Raw genomic sequence first — 19,600 nt, forward strand, 5'->3', positions numbered from 1 at the left:
CTCATTGTCATGGGTCACCGTGACTGACCACAAGACGAACTAATCCACTTTAAGGTCGTGACGCGATAGTTAGGGACGTTGACCAATAGACGTAGAAAAAGACCGGAAGTCGGCGCGTGGGGTCTGGGAGGCGGGTGTTCACAACCGCCTAGGCCTGCGCGGGTCAACGCAGCTTGGGGGCCGCGAGCCAGCAAGCGGCGCGTGACGAAGAGCCTGAGCGACGGGTCACCTTGGCCAATGATCTGCAGCCGCTGGGGGGCTACAGCCAGTGGCGAGTGTGGGGGGCGGGAGGCAGCAGGTTAGGCAGTGAGAAGTTAGTGGCGCTGCTGGGACGGGGGGAAGGAGAAGCTTCTTCCTCCTGCTGTTCCTCTCGTTCCGGGGATCGGCGGCGGCGGTGGCTGTGAGTGACTCGGCAGCGTCTCCGGCTCCGCGTGCGAACCATGCTGACCGATGGCGGAGGCGGCGGCACCTCCTTTGAGGAGGACCTGGACTCGGTGGCTCCGCGATCCGCCCCAGCCGGGGCCTCGGAGCCGCCTCCGCCGGGAGGGGTCGGGCTGGGGATTCGCACCGTGAGACTCTTTGGGGAGGCTGGGCCCGTGCCGGGAGTCGGTGGCGGCGGCAGCGGTGCGGCCGGAGGGGACGCGGCGCTGGATTTCAAGTTGGCGGCTGCCGTGCTGAGGACCGGGGGTGGAGGTGGTGCCTCTGGCAGCGACGAGGACGAGGTGTCCGAGGTACGCTTCCAGGACCCCCGCCTCCCATACGGTGTGAGGCATGAATTCTCTTTGGGCCGGCACAGGGCCCGGGCCACCTTCTCGCTCCCCGGGCAGAGCCGTTCTCTGACAGCGATCGGCTCCATGGCGTCAGTGGCAGCGGTGCGGGCCTAGTGCGCCCTCAGCTTACTCTTCAGCCGTCGGCTCGAGCCGGCCCGGTTCCCGTCACCATCCGTAGACCCACAATGGGGAGTCCTTTGGTCTCTAAGCTTCGCGCGGGAACAAGGACTCCTCTAGCTACCTCCCGCCCACCCCGCTTTGGAGATGGGGGGGGGTGGGGGGGCGGGGTCTTGCCGGAGTCCCTGCCCTTGGTACTGAGAGACCGAGCGAGACTGGGAGAGGGAGACAGAGAGACACCGAGACCGAGACCGAGACAGAGCTGGCTAGCTGAGAGAGCATTTCCACTATATGCCTGTTCCCAAAGTTGAGTTCTCTGTCATTTATTTGCCCTGTGCCTTGCCTGTGTAGAAAGAAGAGTTCTTAATTTCCTTTTTTTAGTTTGAGACAGGTTAGTATGAAGACTCTCTCTGCTTTTACCCTGAGGAAGCACGTGAGTCTTGCACCTGGGACCTTTTGTGAAGTTACACAGGAAAAGGAAATTCCAGTGCATCTTTGAGCTTCAGCAAAACTGAAGTCTGTAGATTTTTAGGCTTGGAGTAGGTAAAACAATGAATACCTTTTGTAGCATTTAATGATCAGATCCTTCATTTCTTTTAACTCTTTAACTCTTAACTGTGCCTTAGGTCTGAGCAATGTGGGATGGAAGGCATTGTCCTATTTTGGTCCCTAGGGAAAAGGTCCCTATATGTTTATATAAAATATATGTACTTTTTTTTTTTTTCCTCCTGACCATGGTTTGGATTTAGTACTGTTCCTTGATGGCTATTGTTCTGAGTGCCCAGAGTATTCTATTTTGGTTCTAAGGTGCCTGGTTCATTCCCCTATGACCAATTATTTTAGCCTCTGATCTTGGTGTTAAAGTACAGAGATTTCTCTGTATACAACTATCCTGGCTGCTGTATTTGAGAGGAATAAAAAACTGTTTGTGGGTTGCAGAATACAGTTAGTGCATTGTCTTACCATTCCACCATTGTCTTGCCATGTCTGAACAGGGGTTCATTTATATTTAAAACGTTAATGCATTTTCACTCCAACGTTATGCTTTGGAAAAAAAATAGTATGTGGGATGTAAGGGAGCTAGTCCCTTGAATGTCTGTATCTTGAAATTTCACTTTAAGAGAACTAATTTCTAAGTCAAAGTGAGACAGGATTGTATTTGAGTAGGCAATTATGGGGAAAGTTTCTGGAGCATCTCTACTTTTGTGCTTATGGATGACTTTCTTTTATCCTTTCAATGAAAATTGATTAGAGAGGAACCTAAAACATATGTACTTTTTACCACAAAATAAAGTGGGACTACTTTTAGGTTCTAAAAATTAGAGTCTTCTTTTGGTTTTGTTTTAACTTGTAAGAGAGACTGAAAAGGTTTGCTTTGGTCTACATGTGATGTCCTTGATCTTCTGGACCATTTTTTACATAATTCTCATAGGTGAAATGAAAGATCACTATTTCACTTTTACATAAATAGTATTCTTAATTTTTTTCAGGAGAGTGCTGGTGAGCCTTCAAAGTCATAAATCTCTAACTCTTTTAGCTCATGTGTTATATCTGGGAAATGAACTTTTTAACTATTTCTCTGAGGCTTGTACACACATAAACACACATGCACAGACAGTCTCTCTCTTCCTCTAACTTACTGTATTTCATTTGGATTTCCCGTACCGTGTGATTCTGTGAGTAGAATCCACACCATTTTTTGGGTGTTCATTGTGGAAGTTATTTTTGATGATTCTTACACCCATTTAGATTAATGGTAGAAGAACTCATTTTCCTGTTAAGTTTTCTGTACCTAAAAAGGATTTAGGTATTAAGTGTATATGGATAGGCCTCATTTTGGAGTGAATGTGTCTGGGATATCCAGAGACTTTACCATAGTCTTAATATAATGCTCAGTGTGGAAAAAAAAAAAAAAAAAAGATAATGCTCAGTGTGTATATAAATTTTTTTCTTAAATTGTGGATGAAGAAAATTTTGTTTTTATGTCTTCTTTCTCATATATCATATAGATAAGAAATTCCTGGAGTATCTAATCTTTTCTGTACAGTATGTGTGGTAGAGTATAGTCTGTGTATTTGTGAGAGAAATGACCTCTTTTGCTCAAGCAGATTTCTTCTCTCTCTTTTCTTTCACAGGATTAGCTGTCTTCTCCCATATTATGGCCTTTGAATTTCCAGTGTAAAGAGACCATAATGTTCACAAAACACTCACCCAATTGGCATTTGATAAATAATACTAAAATCTTTATTTTCATCTTCTCTAGATGTTTTAGAACCAAGTATTTAGAATCTAGACATCCAGAGAAATAAGGAGTTATTTTATAGTTTGAGAGTGAAGTTTGTGTTGTTCTCCAAATGGGGCAGGACTCAGTGAGAAATAAGAAATGTGGAAGCCTAGTTTATTTGCTCTAGAATTAGTTGAAGTCATACATTTGGTGTGCAGAGGCATAGATACTCTAAGGACCTCTTTTTTGTTCATTATAAGAGCCAATCGCTAAGAAAAAACAAGCTATTTTCCCTTGCTGGCTAAGTCAAAAGACCTTTTAGTTTAAGGAATGGGCTGGGTCTTTCTGTAAATTTTTATTAGAATTGTACAAGCTTAGAGAATGCCATCATTTGGAATCTTGATTCTTGTTTTAAACCTTGGTAAATATCTGTTTTGTATTTCTTCAGGCATGGCAAGATGTTCCTTAGCATCCAAAGCCTTGAATAGAAAGCAGAACTTGCATTGGGTCCTATTGAAATGTACTATTGTTCAGAATAGAGATCAGGTTGAAAATTCTTTAAAAAATAATTTTTAAATGTTGACTTTAGATTAGGAGTCTTTTTTTTTTAAGCAAGTAAAAATGAAGAAAATACCTAAAGAAAATGCATTTGTGAGGTTTATGACTTAATTTTTCACTGTCATAAGAATGTATGCATATATATGCATGATATCCTTTCAAAATTATAAAAGTCATATAGTCTCATGCTGAAAAATTCAACAGTGTAGGTAGTAGATATAAGGTACAAAGTAAAAGTCCTCACCTCCCACTAACCCTTCAAATTCCCTTCTTCAGTGATAACCAATGTTAAAATTTTTCTTTCAGTTAATTTTCTGGGCCTGTATACACACACTTTAAAGACAGATACCGAATTAGATAGCATACCTTTATTTTATTTTATTTGTTTATTTGACAGAGGAGAAAGCATGAGCAGTGTGGGTTTGGGGGCGGGGGAGGGTGGTACAGATGGAGAAAGTCAGGAAAGAGGGAGAAGCAGACTCCCAGTAAGCAGGGAGCCTGACCTGGAGCTCAATCACAGAACCCTAAGATCCTGACCAAAGTCAAAGGCAGACGTTTAACCGACTGAGCCACCTGGGTGCCCAGACAGCATAGTTTTGTATCATAAGATTTTTTTCTTATATTGAGGCAGGTACATATTTATAATTAGATAGAAGCACACAAACACTGTATATAGCAATTTTTTTTTTCATTTATTTATGATAGTCACACAGAGAGAGAGAGGCAGAGACACAGGCAGAGGGAGAAGCAGGCTCCATGCACCAGGAGCCTGACGTGGGATTCGATCCCGGGTCTCCAGGATCACGCCCTGAGCCAAAGGCAGGCGCTAAACCGCTGCGCCACCCAGGGATCCCTGTATATAGCAATTTATAGCAAATTATAGCAGAAGCTTTGTAGGGATTTTTTTTCCTGAAAAATATTTTTATTTATTTATTTTTAAAGATTATTTATTTATTTATTTATTTATTCATTCATTCATTCATTCATTCATTCATTCATGAGAAACAAAGAGAGAGGCAGAGACACAGGCAGAGGAAGAAGCAGGCTCCATGCAGGGGAGCCCCACGTGGGACTCTATCCCAGGTCTCCAGGATCACGCCCTGGGCTGAAGGTGGCGCTAAACCACTGAGCCACCCAGGCTGCCCCTGAAAATTATTTTTAGAAGCAAAAGTACCACTATACAATTTCCATTTTGATTTTCTCTATTTGAAGAGGAGATGTATCATTTCCTTTAGAGTTCCTTATAATCTATATCTAGAGGCAAAGTTTCTCAACAGAAACATGCTGACATTTTAGTCCAGATAACTCCTGTTAGAGGCTATCCTGTACATTAGCAACATCCCTGGCCTTTACCTACTAGATGTCAGTAGTACCCGCCAGTTGAGAACCATAAATGTCTCTAGATATTGCTAAATGTCTCCTGGGGACAAAATCACCCCTGGTTGGAACAATGGTCTAAGAGTCCATTCTTATCAGCAGGGATGGCAATTTTGAAAAATTCATTGTCCATGAAAATAAATTTCTAAAACACTTTATGGGGGCTTTGTTCAAGGTAGAAAGGGCTTTATTCCATATATTATTAGTACCGATGAAATAGGAAATATAACTTTGTATTCCAGGGAGCAGATTTTGGAGACATTGGAAATGTTTACAGAAGGAAAGGCTACATGTTATCACTGTCACAATTTGTTACATTGCATAAGTATCAACTTAGCATAAGTTTCATTCTGTAAAGCCTTAAGACTTTACATATAAAATGATATATTGATAAGTATGGTTATATGAATGGTGGGTCAAACCAGAGCTGATTAGGTTTGAATGGAGGAAAACCTCATTGTGAAACTTGAAGGATGAAGGGTTTTCTTATGGTTATTATTTAGTACATTACAGTAGGTACACCTGTGTACAATTGATGAGTCAGAGTGACGGAAAGGCAAATACAATGAAAAGCCTTGAACTAACCCCCTTCTCCCAAGTATCTTGCCCTCTACACTTTAATGTTTTTTTCTTTCAGAATTTATGGAAATACAAATATGTGTTTTTATTTTCCCTATTATATAACAAAAAAATAACATACTGTGTGTGTGTGTGTGTGTGTGAGAGAGAGAGAGAGAGAGAGATTTCTAAGTGGTAGATTTGAGAAAGATTTGGACTTTATCTAATGAGAGTGATAAAACATGTTAAGAATGAAGCATTGGAGATGAGTTTAAGCACATTTCTTCTGGAGTCTATCTGGTGGTGATATGATAATGTACTAGATAACTTCTGAAAAATCAATTCTGGCCTTCTGATGAAATGATAGATAAAAGATTACACTTTGACGAGAAAACAAAGCAGTTTTTAAAAAGTTTTAGTCTCGAATTGGCAAGTAAAAAGAAAAGAAATGAAGAGTCTACCTCTTTTTTGTATTTTGCCAGATTTACCTTTCTACATAACCAAAGGTATAAGAAATAAAATCAGTTCCTTTCTTTTTTTTACCCATTATAAATGAACTATTTCAACATATCTCTCTTCTTGGATTTCATTATTTACAATTTTCCTTTCTTGTTGCTTGTTTATAAAATCATAGAATCTTGTCTCATTTTTAGGTAACTGCTACCATTTATGGAATACTGCATAATATATGCCAGAACCATATTAGATACTTTTGTTATTTTATTTCATTGTTTCAGCACACCTTTCAGGTAGATATCTACATTTTTATAGATTAATAAATGTAGGCTCAGTGCAATGATGAATCCATAAATCATAAAACAAAAGAATGGTTAAAATGTTACATAGCTAGTAAGTGGTAAAGCTAGGATTTGAATCTAGTACTGAATCCAGAAACCATGCCATTTTTGTGCTTCTTTAGATTAGGAAATAGCTTTTGGTTATGAAATACTGCTTTTCCAGTAAATGCTTGCTTAGTCCCTGTAGAAATTTTCATATATCTAAAGTAGAATGAGAAAAGTAAGGACAGTGTAGTGAATTTCTCATAAAGCTATTTTTCTTCTCATTGTTGCAAAATGAAAAATTGAAAATATCCATATTTGACAAAATATGAAATTAGAAACTGCATGTCGGGACACTGAGCAAAACCTTACAAGTCTGTATACCTTGAGCTAAGTGACTTGCCCAGGATAACACAGCTAATTTGTAGTAGAAAATAGGTCATCTGACTCCCATTATCTTACTTGTCCTGTCAGTTGTACCAATGAATTTAATTAGTTGCTTAAGACATGCCTGTCTCAAATCAGCATATAATCCATAGTTGACCTTGTTGGAAAAATTTTATATTATTTAATGAAATTGATAACTGCTGTGTAGATCAGTATATTAGGAAGACAATTAAAAGTATACCATTTAGGGGATCTCTGGGTGGCTCAGTGGTTTAGTCCCTGCCTTTGGCCCAGGGCGTGATCCTGGAGTCCTGGGATCGAGTCCCACATCGGGCTCCCAGCATGGAGCCTGCTTCTCCCTCTGCTTGTGTCTTTGCCTCTCTCTCTCTCTCTCTCTCTCTCTCTCTATGTCTCTCATGAATAAATAAATAAAATCTTAAAAAAAAAAGTATACCATTAAACAAAAAAGTATACCATTGAGTATACATTGAGGAGCACTATTCTTTTTTTTTTTAAGATTTTATCTATTCATGAGAGACAGAGATGCAGAGAGAGAAGCAGGCTCCTTGCACGGAGCCCAATGCAGGACTCAATCCTGGACCCCTGAGCCGAAGGTAGATGCTCAGCTGCTGAGCCACCTAGGCATCGCTTTATTTATTTATTTTTTTTAATTCTATTTGCCAACACATAGTATAGCACTCAGTGCTCATCTCATGGAGGAGCACTATTCTAAGGTAATTTTGTAATTAAACTTACTTGAAAAGTTCAGTTCTTGTCATTATCTTTAAAAATTTGAATAAATATTAAAACTATGGATATAGAAAGGCATATTCCCCTACTTTGCACCTTTGCCAATATGGAAAATGTTGGTTTTGTATATTTTTACACTCTAATTTGTAGAAATTAAAATAATATGGGGCAACCCCGGTGGCTCAGCGGTTCAGCACCACCTTCAGCCCAGGGTGGGATCCTGGAGACCCGGGATCTAGTCCCACGTCAGGCTACCTGCATGTGGAGCCTGCTTCTCTTTCTGCCTATGTCTGCCTCTCTCTCTCTCTCTCTCTCTGTCTGTCTCTCATGAATAAATAAATAAAATCTTTAAAAAAATTAAATTATGTGTGCTCTTCTCTTGGTAGTTAATGACAGCGTGTAGTTCATATGAATGATCATTTGCCTTGTGATGATTGACTGGCTTACCTTGCTTCTGGCCAATTTTACCTAAACCAGGAAGAAAGTAAAGTTGTATATAAAGCTCTATTTTATTTATTTGCTAGACTAAAATATAGCAGCCGTTTGTGACAGAGCACATTTGATCTTCCTCCTTTACATACGTTTCTGTTCTCATAAAGTTTTTCCCATAATGGATGTTTTCAGTAGTAGAAAGGGTATTTGTTTGTTTGTTTGTTTGTTTTTTAAAGTAGATATCCCATTGTATCCTAGCTGTTTGATATACCTGCATTAGTGTGCAATTTTGAAAAGAGAAAGGCAAGTATACCCCCAGGGGTTGGCCTTAAGAACCAAAGAATTGTACAGGAGAGCAGTTTATTAAGTTGTCGAGGTAAGTTTGATTTGCTTAACAATTTATAATGAGGACATTTAGATTGAGAACAAGCTTTTTGTTTGTTTGTTTTTGTGTGTGGTAAAATATACAGAGACAGAATTGACCATTTTAACTATTTTTTTGTGTTTTTTTAGTTGTCTTAGAATATACATAGAAAAATTTACCATTTTAACCTTTTTGAAGGATAGAGTTCAGTGGCATTAAGTATATACACATTGTTATGCAACCATCACCAGCAGCCATCTCCAGAATGTTTTCACCTTCCCAAACAAATTCTGTATCCATCCCTATCTACCCTTCCTCACACTCTAGCAACCACAATCTACTTTCTTTCTCTGTAAATGTGACTACTCTGGGTATGTGTGACTGGCTTGTTTCACTTAGCATTATGTTGTCACAGTTCATCCATGTTGTAGCATGTGTCAATTTCATTCCTTTTAAAGGCTAAATATTATACCATTTTGTATATATACCACATTTTGTTTATCCATTCATATTTGATGGACACTTGGATTGCTTTTATCTTTTGGCTATTGTGAATATGCTTCTATGAACATGGGTGTACAAATACCTGTTCAAGTTCATTTGTTCATTCTTTTTCTTTTTCTTTTTTTTTTTTTAAGATTTTATTTATTCATGAGAGAAACAGAGAGGCAGAGACATGGACAGAGGAAGAAGTAGGCTCTCTGTGGGGAGCCTGATGTTGGACTCAAATCCCAGGACCCCAGATTACCACTTGAGCCAAAGGCAGATGCTCAACCACTGAGCCACCCAGGTGCTCAAGTCCTTGCTTTCAATTTTTCTGGGTAGTGGGGTTACGGGATCATTTAGTAATTCTATTTTTAATTTTTTGAGGAATTACCATACTGTTTTACATGGCAGCTATAGCATTTTATATTCCCATCAGAATTGCACAAGGGTTCCTATTGCCACACACTCTAGCAAATACTTGTTATTTTTTATTTTGTTTTTGTTTTTGATAATAGCCATCCATATGAGTGTAAACTAGTATCTCTTTGTGGTTTTATTTTGCACTTCCCTAATGATTAGTGATGTTTAGGATCTTTTAATGTGCCTTTGGCCATTTGTATGTCCATTCAAATCCTATCCCCATTTTTAATTGGGATGCTTTTTCATTGTTTAATTGTAGATATTCCTTGGGTATTAATCCCTTATATATATAATTTGCACCTATTTTTTTCATTCCATGGGTTGCCTTTTTACTCTGTTGATATAGTGTCCTTTTATTCCTCAAAGTTTTTAATTTTGATGAAGTCCAGTTTACCTATTTTTTTTTCCATTTGTTTATACTTCTGCCATCCTATGCGTGAAGTTGTTGCCAAATCCAGTGTTGTGAAGATTTTCTCTGACGTTTTCTTCTAAGAATTTTATAGTTTTAACTTTTAATTTAGGTCTGGGATCCATTTTGAGTTAATTTTTGTATACAGTGTAAGATCAGTATCCAGTCATTCCTTTGCATATGGATATCCATTTTTGCCAGCACCATTTGTTGAAAACCCTATCATCTCCCAATTGATTGGTCTTGACATCTTTGTTGAAAATCAGTTGGCCATATATTGGAGGGTTTATTTCTGGCTTGTCTGTTCTTTTTTTTTTTTTTTTTTTTTTTAATAAAGGTTTTATTTATTCATTCATGAGAGACACGGAGAGGGAGGCAGAGACATAGGCAGAGGGAGAAGCAGGCTCCACGCAGGGAGCTCAATGTGGGACTCGATCCCAGGACCCTGGGATCATGCCCTGAGCCAAAGGCAGATGCTCAACCGCTGAGCCACTCAGGCATCCCTGGCTTCTCTGTTCTATTCCATTGGTCTGTACGTCTGTTTTATGCCACTATCACACTTTTTTTTTTTTTTGATAACTTTTCTAGTAAGTTTTGAAATCAGGCAATGTTGGTTTTTCAAATTTGTTCCTTTTCCAAGATTGTTCTGACTATTCAGGGTCCCTTGAAATTCCACATGAATTTTAGGATGAGTCTTTGGGGATTGCATTGAATCTTTAGATTACTTTGAGTGAGAACAAGTTTTAGTGCAAATCTTAATGTAATTGTTTTGGGGCACCTGGGTGGCTAAGCTGGTTAAGTGTCTGATCCTTGATTTCGGCTCAGGTCATGATGTCAGTGTTGTGGGATCAAGTGCTGCGTTGGGTTCCGTGCTTGGCGTGGAGTCAGGTTGGGATTCTCTCTCTCCTTCTGCCTCTGTCCTTTCCCCCCACTGTCTCTCTTTTTCTCTCAAAATAAATAAATAAATAAAATCTTTTAAAAAGCTTAATACAATCGTTTTATTACATTAGATATTAGCAAATCAAAAGGTTTGAATTTGACAAAATAATAAAAATCATCTATAATAGGGAAAGGTTGTAGGAACACTCAGTGATGTCTTCCCTAAAGACATTGAACCCAGTTAAAATGGAATAGTGTAGATGAGTAGATGTTTCTGAAATATAATCCTCATTTTTTCCTGATTCATTCTCATATTGACTAACTTGTGATTGATCACAATGCTTCATATATTGATTAAATGCTAGGAAGAATATGTTTTATTTATCCTTTATATAACTAGTGGTGAGTTCAGTTTTAGAAAAATTATCTCAGTATAGTATTAAAGCTAGATAAAGGAACCTGTAATATTTTCTTTAATGATGTAGAATTGAAATTTCACATTACGTAAGCATTTTATGAAATCTTAGAAAGTAAAGGTTTGGTCTTGCTAGTTAGTTGATACCTCGAGTGGTACACTTTGGAAGGACTTTCAGTTCTTACCAGCTTCTGATTTTTTTTCTCTGTTTACTTATTTTTCTGCTATATCTCTACATTTTAATTTTTGCCTTTTAAAAATTGTAGTCGTTAAATTCAGTAACATATGTGAAACAAACTGTCGTTATCAAAGAGCAATCCCAAAAGGGGCAATAGTCCAATTATATTGGATACATTGTCTTTCTTTGTTACTTTTTATTTTGATGTAATTTCAAGCTTACTGAAAGTTGCAAGAATAATACAGGAACTCCCCCCATATATCCTTTATCCAGACTCACTAATGTGTTCATGTTATATTGTCCTACTCTCTCTCTCCATTAACAAATAAATGAATAATTTTCTGAATAATTTGAAAATAGATTGTATGCATCATGCTTCTTTATCTTTAAATTCTTTTTTTTTATCCTTAAATTCTTCAGTGTACATTCCCTGAACATTCTCTTACATAGCCACAGTACATTTATCAAATTAGGAAATTGAACACATTTCCAAGGTATTTTTCAAAATCAGATTCCCGAAGTTTAAAAAATTGAAACATAATCCACATATCCTAGGTTCATTCTTTATGTACAATTCAGTGGTTTTTAGTATATTGACAAAGTTGTGCAACTACTACCACTATTTTTTGAAAACATTTTCATCACCCACCAAGCAAAACCTTGTACTCATTAACAGTCATTTCCCACCCATCATCCAACTTCCATCCCATATTCTCTGATAATCACTAATGTGCCTTTGTCTTCGAATTTGCCTAGTCTGGGCATTTCATATAAATGGAATCATATGACATGTGGTCTTTTGTATCTTCTTTCACTTAGCATATTATTGCCAAGGTTTCTACATGTTGTGACTTGTATCAGTACTCCATTTGAAAAATATTCCATTTTGTTCATTGATTATTTCTACATTTTGGCCAGTAGGAATAATGATGCTTTGAACATTTGTGTACAAATTTTGCATGAACATTTCTTTTCAGTTCTCTTGGGTGTACACCTAAAGAGTGGAATTGCTAGATCATATGATAACTAACTCCAGGGTGTTTGACTTTCTGAGGAACTGCTAAGCTGTTTTCTATGCAGCTGCACTATTTTACATTCCTATCAGCAATGTCTGAGGGTTCCAACTTCTTTACAAGCTTGGTAACTTTTTTTTTTTAAGACTTTATTTATTTACGAGAGACACACAGAGAGAGAGGCAGAGACATAGGCAGAGGGAGAAGCAAGCTCCATGCAGGGAGCCCGATGTGGGACTTGATCCCAGATTCCAGGATCTCACCCTGAGCCCAAGGCAGACACTCAACTGCTGAGCCACCCAGGCGTCCCTAAATAAATAAAATCTTAAAAAAAAAAAAAAAAAAAAAACCTCCAAAACATATTTGTAAAAAAAAAAATCAATTGACTGAAAATGTTGGGGTTTATTTTTGGAGGATTTATTTCTATTAAATTCCATTTATTCTAGATGTCTTATGCTAATTTTATACCATCTTGATTACTGTAGCTTTTTGCAGTAAGGTTTGAAATTGGAAAGTGTAAGTCCTCCAACTTTGTTCTTTTTCAAGATTGTTTTAGCTATTCTAGGTTATTGGATATGTTCTTGTTCTCTTTATCAGGTTTTCAATAGAGTTTAATAGGGGGTATTCAATATTCTGCAGAATTTGTGGTCACACAAAAGGGCCCTCCTCTTGCATTAGTAATATTCTAACTCTTGAAATTTCCACCCCTCTTATATACACTCTTTTTGGACTAGGGGGACAACTCGTGATTTAAACTTGTTTTTGCCAGGCTATGAAAAGAGCAAGTTGTCACAATTTAAGTGTTTGATTTTTTTCATGTATCCTCTCCTTGACAAACCATGGGTATGTTTGAGAGGAGATAAAACTGAGGTAGGAGGAGATGATTGGTTTTGGTAGCTGTAGTCTGAATGCATCTGATGTGGACTATAGTCTGCATGAAGAATGCAGATGGATTTCTTTTTTTTTTTTTTCAGGATAATAGATAAATGAATAAGTGAAATAAAATATAAACCATAGTAATTAGAGTTTTTGTGTTTAGTATCTTCTAACAACTACTTAGGAGGTGTGAATCCAATATTTAAGTAACATACAATTTGCTCTCTCCCAACCTAGTGTTATCACCTGTGATTAAATTGCAGAAACAGATCTTACATGTGACTGCTCAAATGGTTGCAATTATATTAAATTATTAGTTATTTTCACTCTGTAAACAGAGTCTGTACTATATTTTAGTATCTTCTACTTAGGAGTTGATAAAGAAAAGTTTATTTTCTTTTAGTTTGAAGACAGCATTATTTAAAGCTATATATAAATCAGGTGCATGGATTTGATCTATTATTCCTCCCCCTCACAAAATTTAGAATAATATGATCATACAGTATTAAAGTTAGTTTTCTATTGTGTATTATATTTCCTTGTTGCTAATCTGTTACAGTCATTCATTCATTCCCTAGAAAAGAAAATCAGAGCTTAGTTTAGGGTAGAACCTCTTCATGAATTTGTGTCACACATAATAAAGTTATGTCTTTCAGAACTTAGAGTCCTTGGTAATCCACCCAGGTGTCCCAGCATTGTGTACTTTGGTTGCATTACCTCTTTTAATATTTTCAAGGTCTTGGGGCACCTGGGTGGCTCAGTGGTTGAGCGTCTGCCTTCAGCTCAGGTCGTGATCCCGGGGTCCTGGGATAGAGTCCTGCATCAGGCTCCCCGCAGGGAACCCACTTCTCCCTCTGCCTATGTCTCTGCCTCTCTGTGTATATCTCTCATGAATAAATAAAATCTTAAAAAAAAAATGTTTTCACAGTCTTGTGACAATCCAAGATCCTAAACACAAATGTATGTATGTCTTGTGTAAGTTGGATGATCACTGTAAGGTTGATATTTGGATGTCTTACTTTAGGAGTTTGATGGGTTTTAGGTGGCAAGTTTAAAGAGGCAATGATTAAAAATGAAATGATACAAAGTCCATCAGCATATGATTGTCTTGTGTTCATATTTAAGTAGAATCACAACTGCTCCATTAGGGTCTGTAAACTCTCCAAGCATGTTGTCCTTCACAGCCTTTGCAGTTTATTCTCTCAGGAGCATTCTTCTCTAGATATCCATGTGGCTTCAATCTCCTACTTGTGCAGTCTGCCAAGAGGCTTTCCAACTGCCTACTCTATATGTATTTGCATAAACACCTCAGGGTCACCAATTTTAATTCTGAACTCATCATTTCCCCCTCCACCCTGATTTTTTTTTTTTTACCTCCACCCGTGTAAATTGCATTGCCCTAAAATTAGTTACTGCAGTCTGAAACCTCACATCTCATATTTGTTATTTCTTCTCACCATACATATTTAAGCAGGCACTAAGTCCTGTAGGTTCTTTCTTAACATCTTGTTTATTTGTCCCTTTCTCTGTTTCCTTAATGCTTCTGCTATAAATAAAACCATTATCTTTCACTGGCATTTATTTCAATAATCCCTGGCTCTGTCTACCTTCAAGATTATATCCCTCTAATTCTTACTCTACCCTGCTGTCAGAGTAAATTCTCTAATGTCAATTTAGTCATGTCACTCTTGACAAAAAGCCTTCTCATTTCTTAGATAAAGGATAAGTCAAATTCCTTGACGTGGCATACAAGGTTATTTAGGATTTAGCTTCTGTCTATTTTTTCAACTGTCCTTCTTGTGCCCTACTTTATTTGCTTTTTGTGTTCTAGTCATACCAAATTGTTGTTAGTTCTCTGAACCATATCAAGCTGTTATAGGCCCTGGTTTAATTTGCTTCTGCTGCTTTGACTTCTAGAATCATATTAATAGCTACTATATGTTGAGTGCTTCTTGCCCACTGGGTTAAGTACTTACTTATATTTTCAAATTTACCAGTGCCATATGAAGATTTTTATTTTAATCAAAAATCAAAATTGCAAAAAAAATTAGTTCCAAATTACAGGTGAGGAAAATGAAGCTTAGAGACATTGTATGACATATACAAAGTTGTATATCTAGTAATGATGGAGTTGGGATTTGAATTCAGGTATCTTGGACTCTGAAGCTCATGTTTGTAACTACCACTAAACAGTGCTGCTGCTGTCACTGATGTCCCCTCTTTCTCATCCTGCTGAATACCTTCTTGTTCCAAAACTGTCATCTCTAACTCATGTCCTTTATTGCTACTCCATTTGGGATTGGCCATTCTTTCTTCTGTGTTCCCATGTTGTTGTCTGTGTATAACTATTATAGCATCTCTAATGCTTTATTGCATTTATTTGATTTTTTTTTTTTTTTTAGATTTTATTTATTCATGAGAGAGACAGGGAGAGAGAGAGACTGAGGCAGAGACACGGGCAGAGGGAGAAGCAGGCTCCATGCAGGGAGCCCGATGTGGGACTCGACCCCGGGTCTCCAGGATCACACCTTGGGCTGCAGGCGGCACTAAACTGCTGAGCCACCTGGGCTGCCCTTGATTGTCTGTCTTAATGAGCAAGAATCATATTTATTTTTGTGCTCCCAGTATATAATAGAATGTTTGGCATATAGTAGGTGCCTAATAAATGTTGAATGAATGTATTTGTAGTGCTTAATATGTTCAGGTTACTTATTAGCCTGAAATGATTAGAATAGATCCTATATTATTTGTGTGGAGTGGAGAGTAAGAATAAAGGAAGACAAGGCAAACTGACTTTAATGATAGTAGTAGTGGTAATATTAATAAGAATAATAGCAACTAATATTTGTTGAGCAATTACCATGTGTTAAGCATTGTTTTGCAATTTTAGATATAACATCTTGCTTACTCGTCATTAGCCCTGTGATACAGGTACTGCTATCCTTATTTTATAGCTGAGATAAATGAGGTTAAAAGAGGTAAGACAAGTTAGCTAAGATCACACTTTGAGTGATGAGCTGGTGTTCTAAGAGTCTTCTTGCTCTTAGTCATTATGCTTTCCTCCCCTTATTGTTATTAATTGGAGGTTTATGTTTTTTTTTTTTAAGATTTTATTTATTCATGAGAGACAAAGAAAAGCAGGCTCCGTGCAGGGAGCCTGACGCGGGACTGGATCTGGGGGTCTCCAGGATCATGCCCTGGGCTGAAGGCAGGCGCTAAACGGCCGAGCCACCCAGGGATCCCGGTTTATGGGTGTTTGAGGCTCTTTTTAACTTACTAAATTCAAGTATTCTTTTAGAGTGTTGAATGCTTATTTTCTATTTGGGATAATGGGTAGAAGCCAGGACTTCATTTTTCTGCTTACTTTGTTAATGTTTGTTTTTTAGAAGATTCGCTTAATATGGTTTGGTGTGGTAAAAAGAGTATGAGCTTTGGAGTCCAAAGTACGTAGCTTCAGATCCTGTATAGTTATGTGATATTGGGCAAGTCACTTTTCTGAGTTTCAGTTATTTAAAGTGAAAGTCAGTTAATCTAACTTGAGTAGTTAAGATGATTGAATGAGGGGCACCTGGGTGGCTCAGTCCATTGAGCTTCCAACAATTGTGTTTTTTTTTTTTTTTAAGATTTTATTTATTTATTCATGAGACACACACACACACACACACACACACACACACACACACAGAGGCAGAGACACAGGCAGAGGGAGAGGGAGAAGCAGGCTCCATGCAGGGAGCCGGATGCGGGACTGGATCCCTGGACTCCAGGATCAGGCCCGGGCTGAAGGTTGGCGCTAAACCGCCAAGCCACCCGGGGATCCCCTAACTACTGGTTTCTATTCAGATCATGATCTCAGGGTTGTGAGATTGAGCTCTGCATTGGGTTCTGCGCTTAGGAGTCTCTCTCTAAAATAAATAAATTAATCTTTAAAGAAAAAAGATGATTGGAATAATATATGGAAAATGTTGGTAGATATTAGGCATTTTATTAATGGTAGCCTATTTTTTTAATGCACTTAATTCATGGTAGCTTTTTTTTTAAATAGAGTTTTTGTTTTTATTTCTTTATTATTATTTGTTAAGCAGATGCTTTGCCCAAGATGGGATTGGAACTCATGACCCTGAGATTAAGAGTGACATGCTCTACCAACTGAGCCAGCCAGGTCCCCCAAGTAGCAATTACTTTTAAGAAGACCTTCCTTTCTCCCATCTTTGATTAGAAACTTCAAAAGAAAAATAGATTCTGTATTAAAACTATAGTTTAGAAATTGGGTGTTTATAATGGAGCAAGGTGAAGTTAATTTTCTCTAGATTTAACTTAGAATTAGGAAAAGCATACTGGTTCTTTCTTGTATGTGCTATGTGGAATTAATCAACTTCAGATATCCCAAAGTATCATTTCTGTTTTGTTTTGTTTTTTAAGATTTTATTTCTTTGAGAGAGAGCACACAAGCAAGGGGAGGGGCAAGGAGAGGGAGAAGCAGGCTTCTAGCCAGCAGGGAGCCTAATGTAGGGTTTGATCCCAAGACTCTAAGATCATGACCTGAGCTGAAGGCAGATGCTTAACCTACTGAGACACCCAGGCGCCCCACCATTACTGTTTTTTGAGAAGAGGATTGTGGGTTTGAACTTAGAAATACAGTTTTCCTTGTAGAAAGAAACTTGAAAAGTTTTTGTTAAGGAATACAGTCTTTTCATTCCAGTATTTCAAGATGTTTTTGTTGATTTTATTGGGTCTTATAGTATCAGTAAAACTTATTCCTAAATTTATCATTATTTGGTCCTAAATTGCAAATGTATTACTTTCTCCCTTTGAGTACATTTTGGGGGATGTTTGTGGTGATACTGTTATCAAAACTTTTAAATACTGTGTTTTTTTGCAAAAAAGAATTGCTATGTCCTTTATTAATTATCTCTTGGAACATGATCCATACTTTTTGCTGTTCCAAGTAGAAATCCGTAGTAAACCACCTGTATTCTGAAATGGTATAAATGCTGATTCTGATTTAGAGGGCTTACTGTGAGTGGGGAAAAGTAAGACATACTGGTCTATCCAACTATAAACTACAAAAGAGAAGAGATATAGCAAATGCAGTTTAAAAAATGTTACAGATGTTTACAATGTTTTACCTAGCTTTCCATTTTAAATGATCAAATCTGAATCTCTTATTTATTTATTTAAAGATTTTATGTATTTATTCATGAAAGACACAGAGAAGGAAGAGACATGGGCATAGGTAAAAGCAGGCTCCCTGTAGGGAGCTGATGCCAAGACTGGATCCCAGGATTCCGGGATCCCAACCTGAGCCAAAGGCAGACACTCAGCCACTGAGCTACCCAAGTGCCCCTGAATCTCTTTTCTTTTTAAAGAGAATTTTTAAAACGTTTATTTTTTAGTAATCTCTACACCCGATATGGGCTTGAACTCCTAACCCCAAGATCAAGAGCCACACACTGCCCTGACTGAGCTAGCCAGGCACTCCTCAAATCTGAATCTTTTAAGGGAGCTTTATTTTTGAAAGTTTGTGAGAAGAGGTAGTGTAAAACATTTACCCTTCTTTACAGCCCAGGTTGGAATTCATGGGAGTGAGGTTCTTCTTCTTCTTCTTTTTTTTTTTTAAAGATTTTATTTATTTGAGAAAGAGTGAGTGAGGAGGGGGGAGGAGCAGAGGCAGAGGGAGAAGCAGGCTCCATGCTGAGCAGGGAGCCTGACAAGGGACTGGATTCCAGGACCCTGGAATCATGACCCGAGACGCTTAACTGACTAAGCCACCTAGATGCCCCATGGAGTGATGATTATTCATAAATATTAGCGGAAACAAACTTTGTGGCTATAATATTTTAGTCCCCAACTCAAAATACAAATTTATTTAACATGTTTGAAATAAAAGTTTCATAATTCATTGTTAGGTTAAAAGATGTTCTATGTAAAAAATGTATTTTCAACTTATATTTGAGAGCTTGGTAGTCTTTGCTTGTTGCATGATATGACCAAGTGACTGGAAAATATATAAAGAAATATATATAATGTACATGTTTTGGGATGCCTGGGTGGCTCAGTGGTTGAGTGTCTGCCTTCAGTTCAGGGCATGATCCCGGGCTCTGGGATTGAGTTCTGCATTGGGCTCCTTGTGGGGAGCCTGCCTCTCTGTCTGTCTGTGTCTCTGCCTCTCTCTCTCTCTGTGTCTCTCATGAATAAATAAATAAAATCTTAACAAAAAGTACATGTTTTATGATCAAACGTTCCCTTTTTATTATTTTCTCTAACTAGCAATTGCTATTTCCAGAAATATACCTTAGATAAGGTAGCAATTGGTTATTGACAAATGTATTGGTGAGGTTTTATCGTTTTACTTTTGTAAGACTTAAAACATATTAATATTGTTAAAGTTTAATTGTAACACTGGTACTTAAACTTGATAGAAATTATATGGGGGTTTTGGTTGTTGTTTTTTAGTGGAATTGAGTTTTGGCCAAAGCGTAGCTGGGTTAATAAATGATTTTTCTAACTAGATTTTGGCCAGGTGATTGACTTTGTTTTTTCAAGGTGATAGTAGTTGAGTCTGTGGTTAATCTTCTTAGTCACTGTTGCCATCCATCCAGTTGTTC

General features: G+C 37.8%; 1 protein-coding gene across 8 annotated transcripts in view; it reads left to right on the forward strand.

Moving 5' to 3' along the window:
* The first annotated feature begins 276 nt into the window (after nt 1–276).
* The window catches only part of ANKHD1 (ankyrin repeat and KH domain containing 1), a 118,807-nt gene continuing 99,483 nt past the window's right edge, over nt 277–19,600 (forward strand). For 4 of the 8 annotated variants that reach the window (XM_072826122.1, XM_072826124.1, XM_072826129.1 and 1 more), the window contains exon 1: nt 278–731. In XM_072826122.1, the coding sequence (XP_072682223.1) occupies nt 441–731 (291 nt within the window). In that variant the 5' untranslated portion in view covers nt 278–440. Of the gene's footprint in view, nt 732–19,600 lie in introns of all 8 variants that reach the window. The other 4 variants (XM_072826125.1, XM_072826123.1, XM_072826127.1 and 1 more) reach the window with 2 other exon arrangements.

Source organism: Canis lupus, chromosome 5, assembly GCF_048164855.1.
Source record: "Canis lupus baileyi chromosome 5, mCanLup2.hap1, whole genome shotgun sequence".
Classification (NCBI taxonomy): domain Eukaryota; kingdom Metazoa; phylum Chordata; class Mammalia; order Carnivora; family Canidae; genus Canis; species Canis lupus.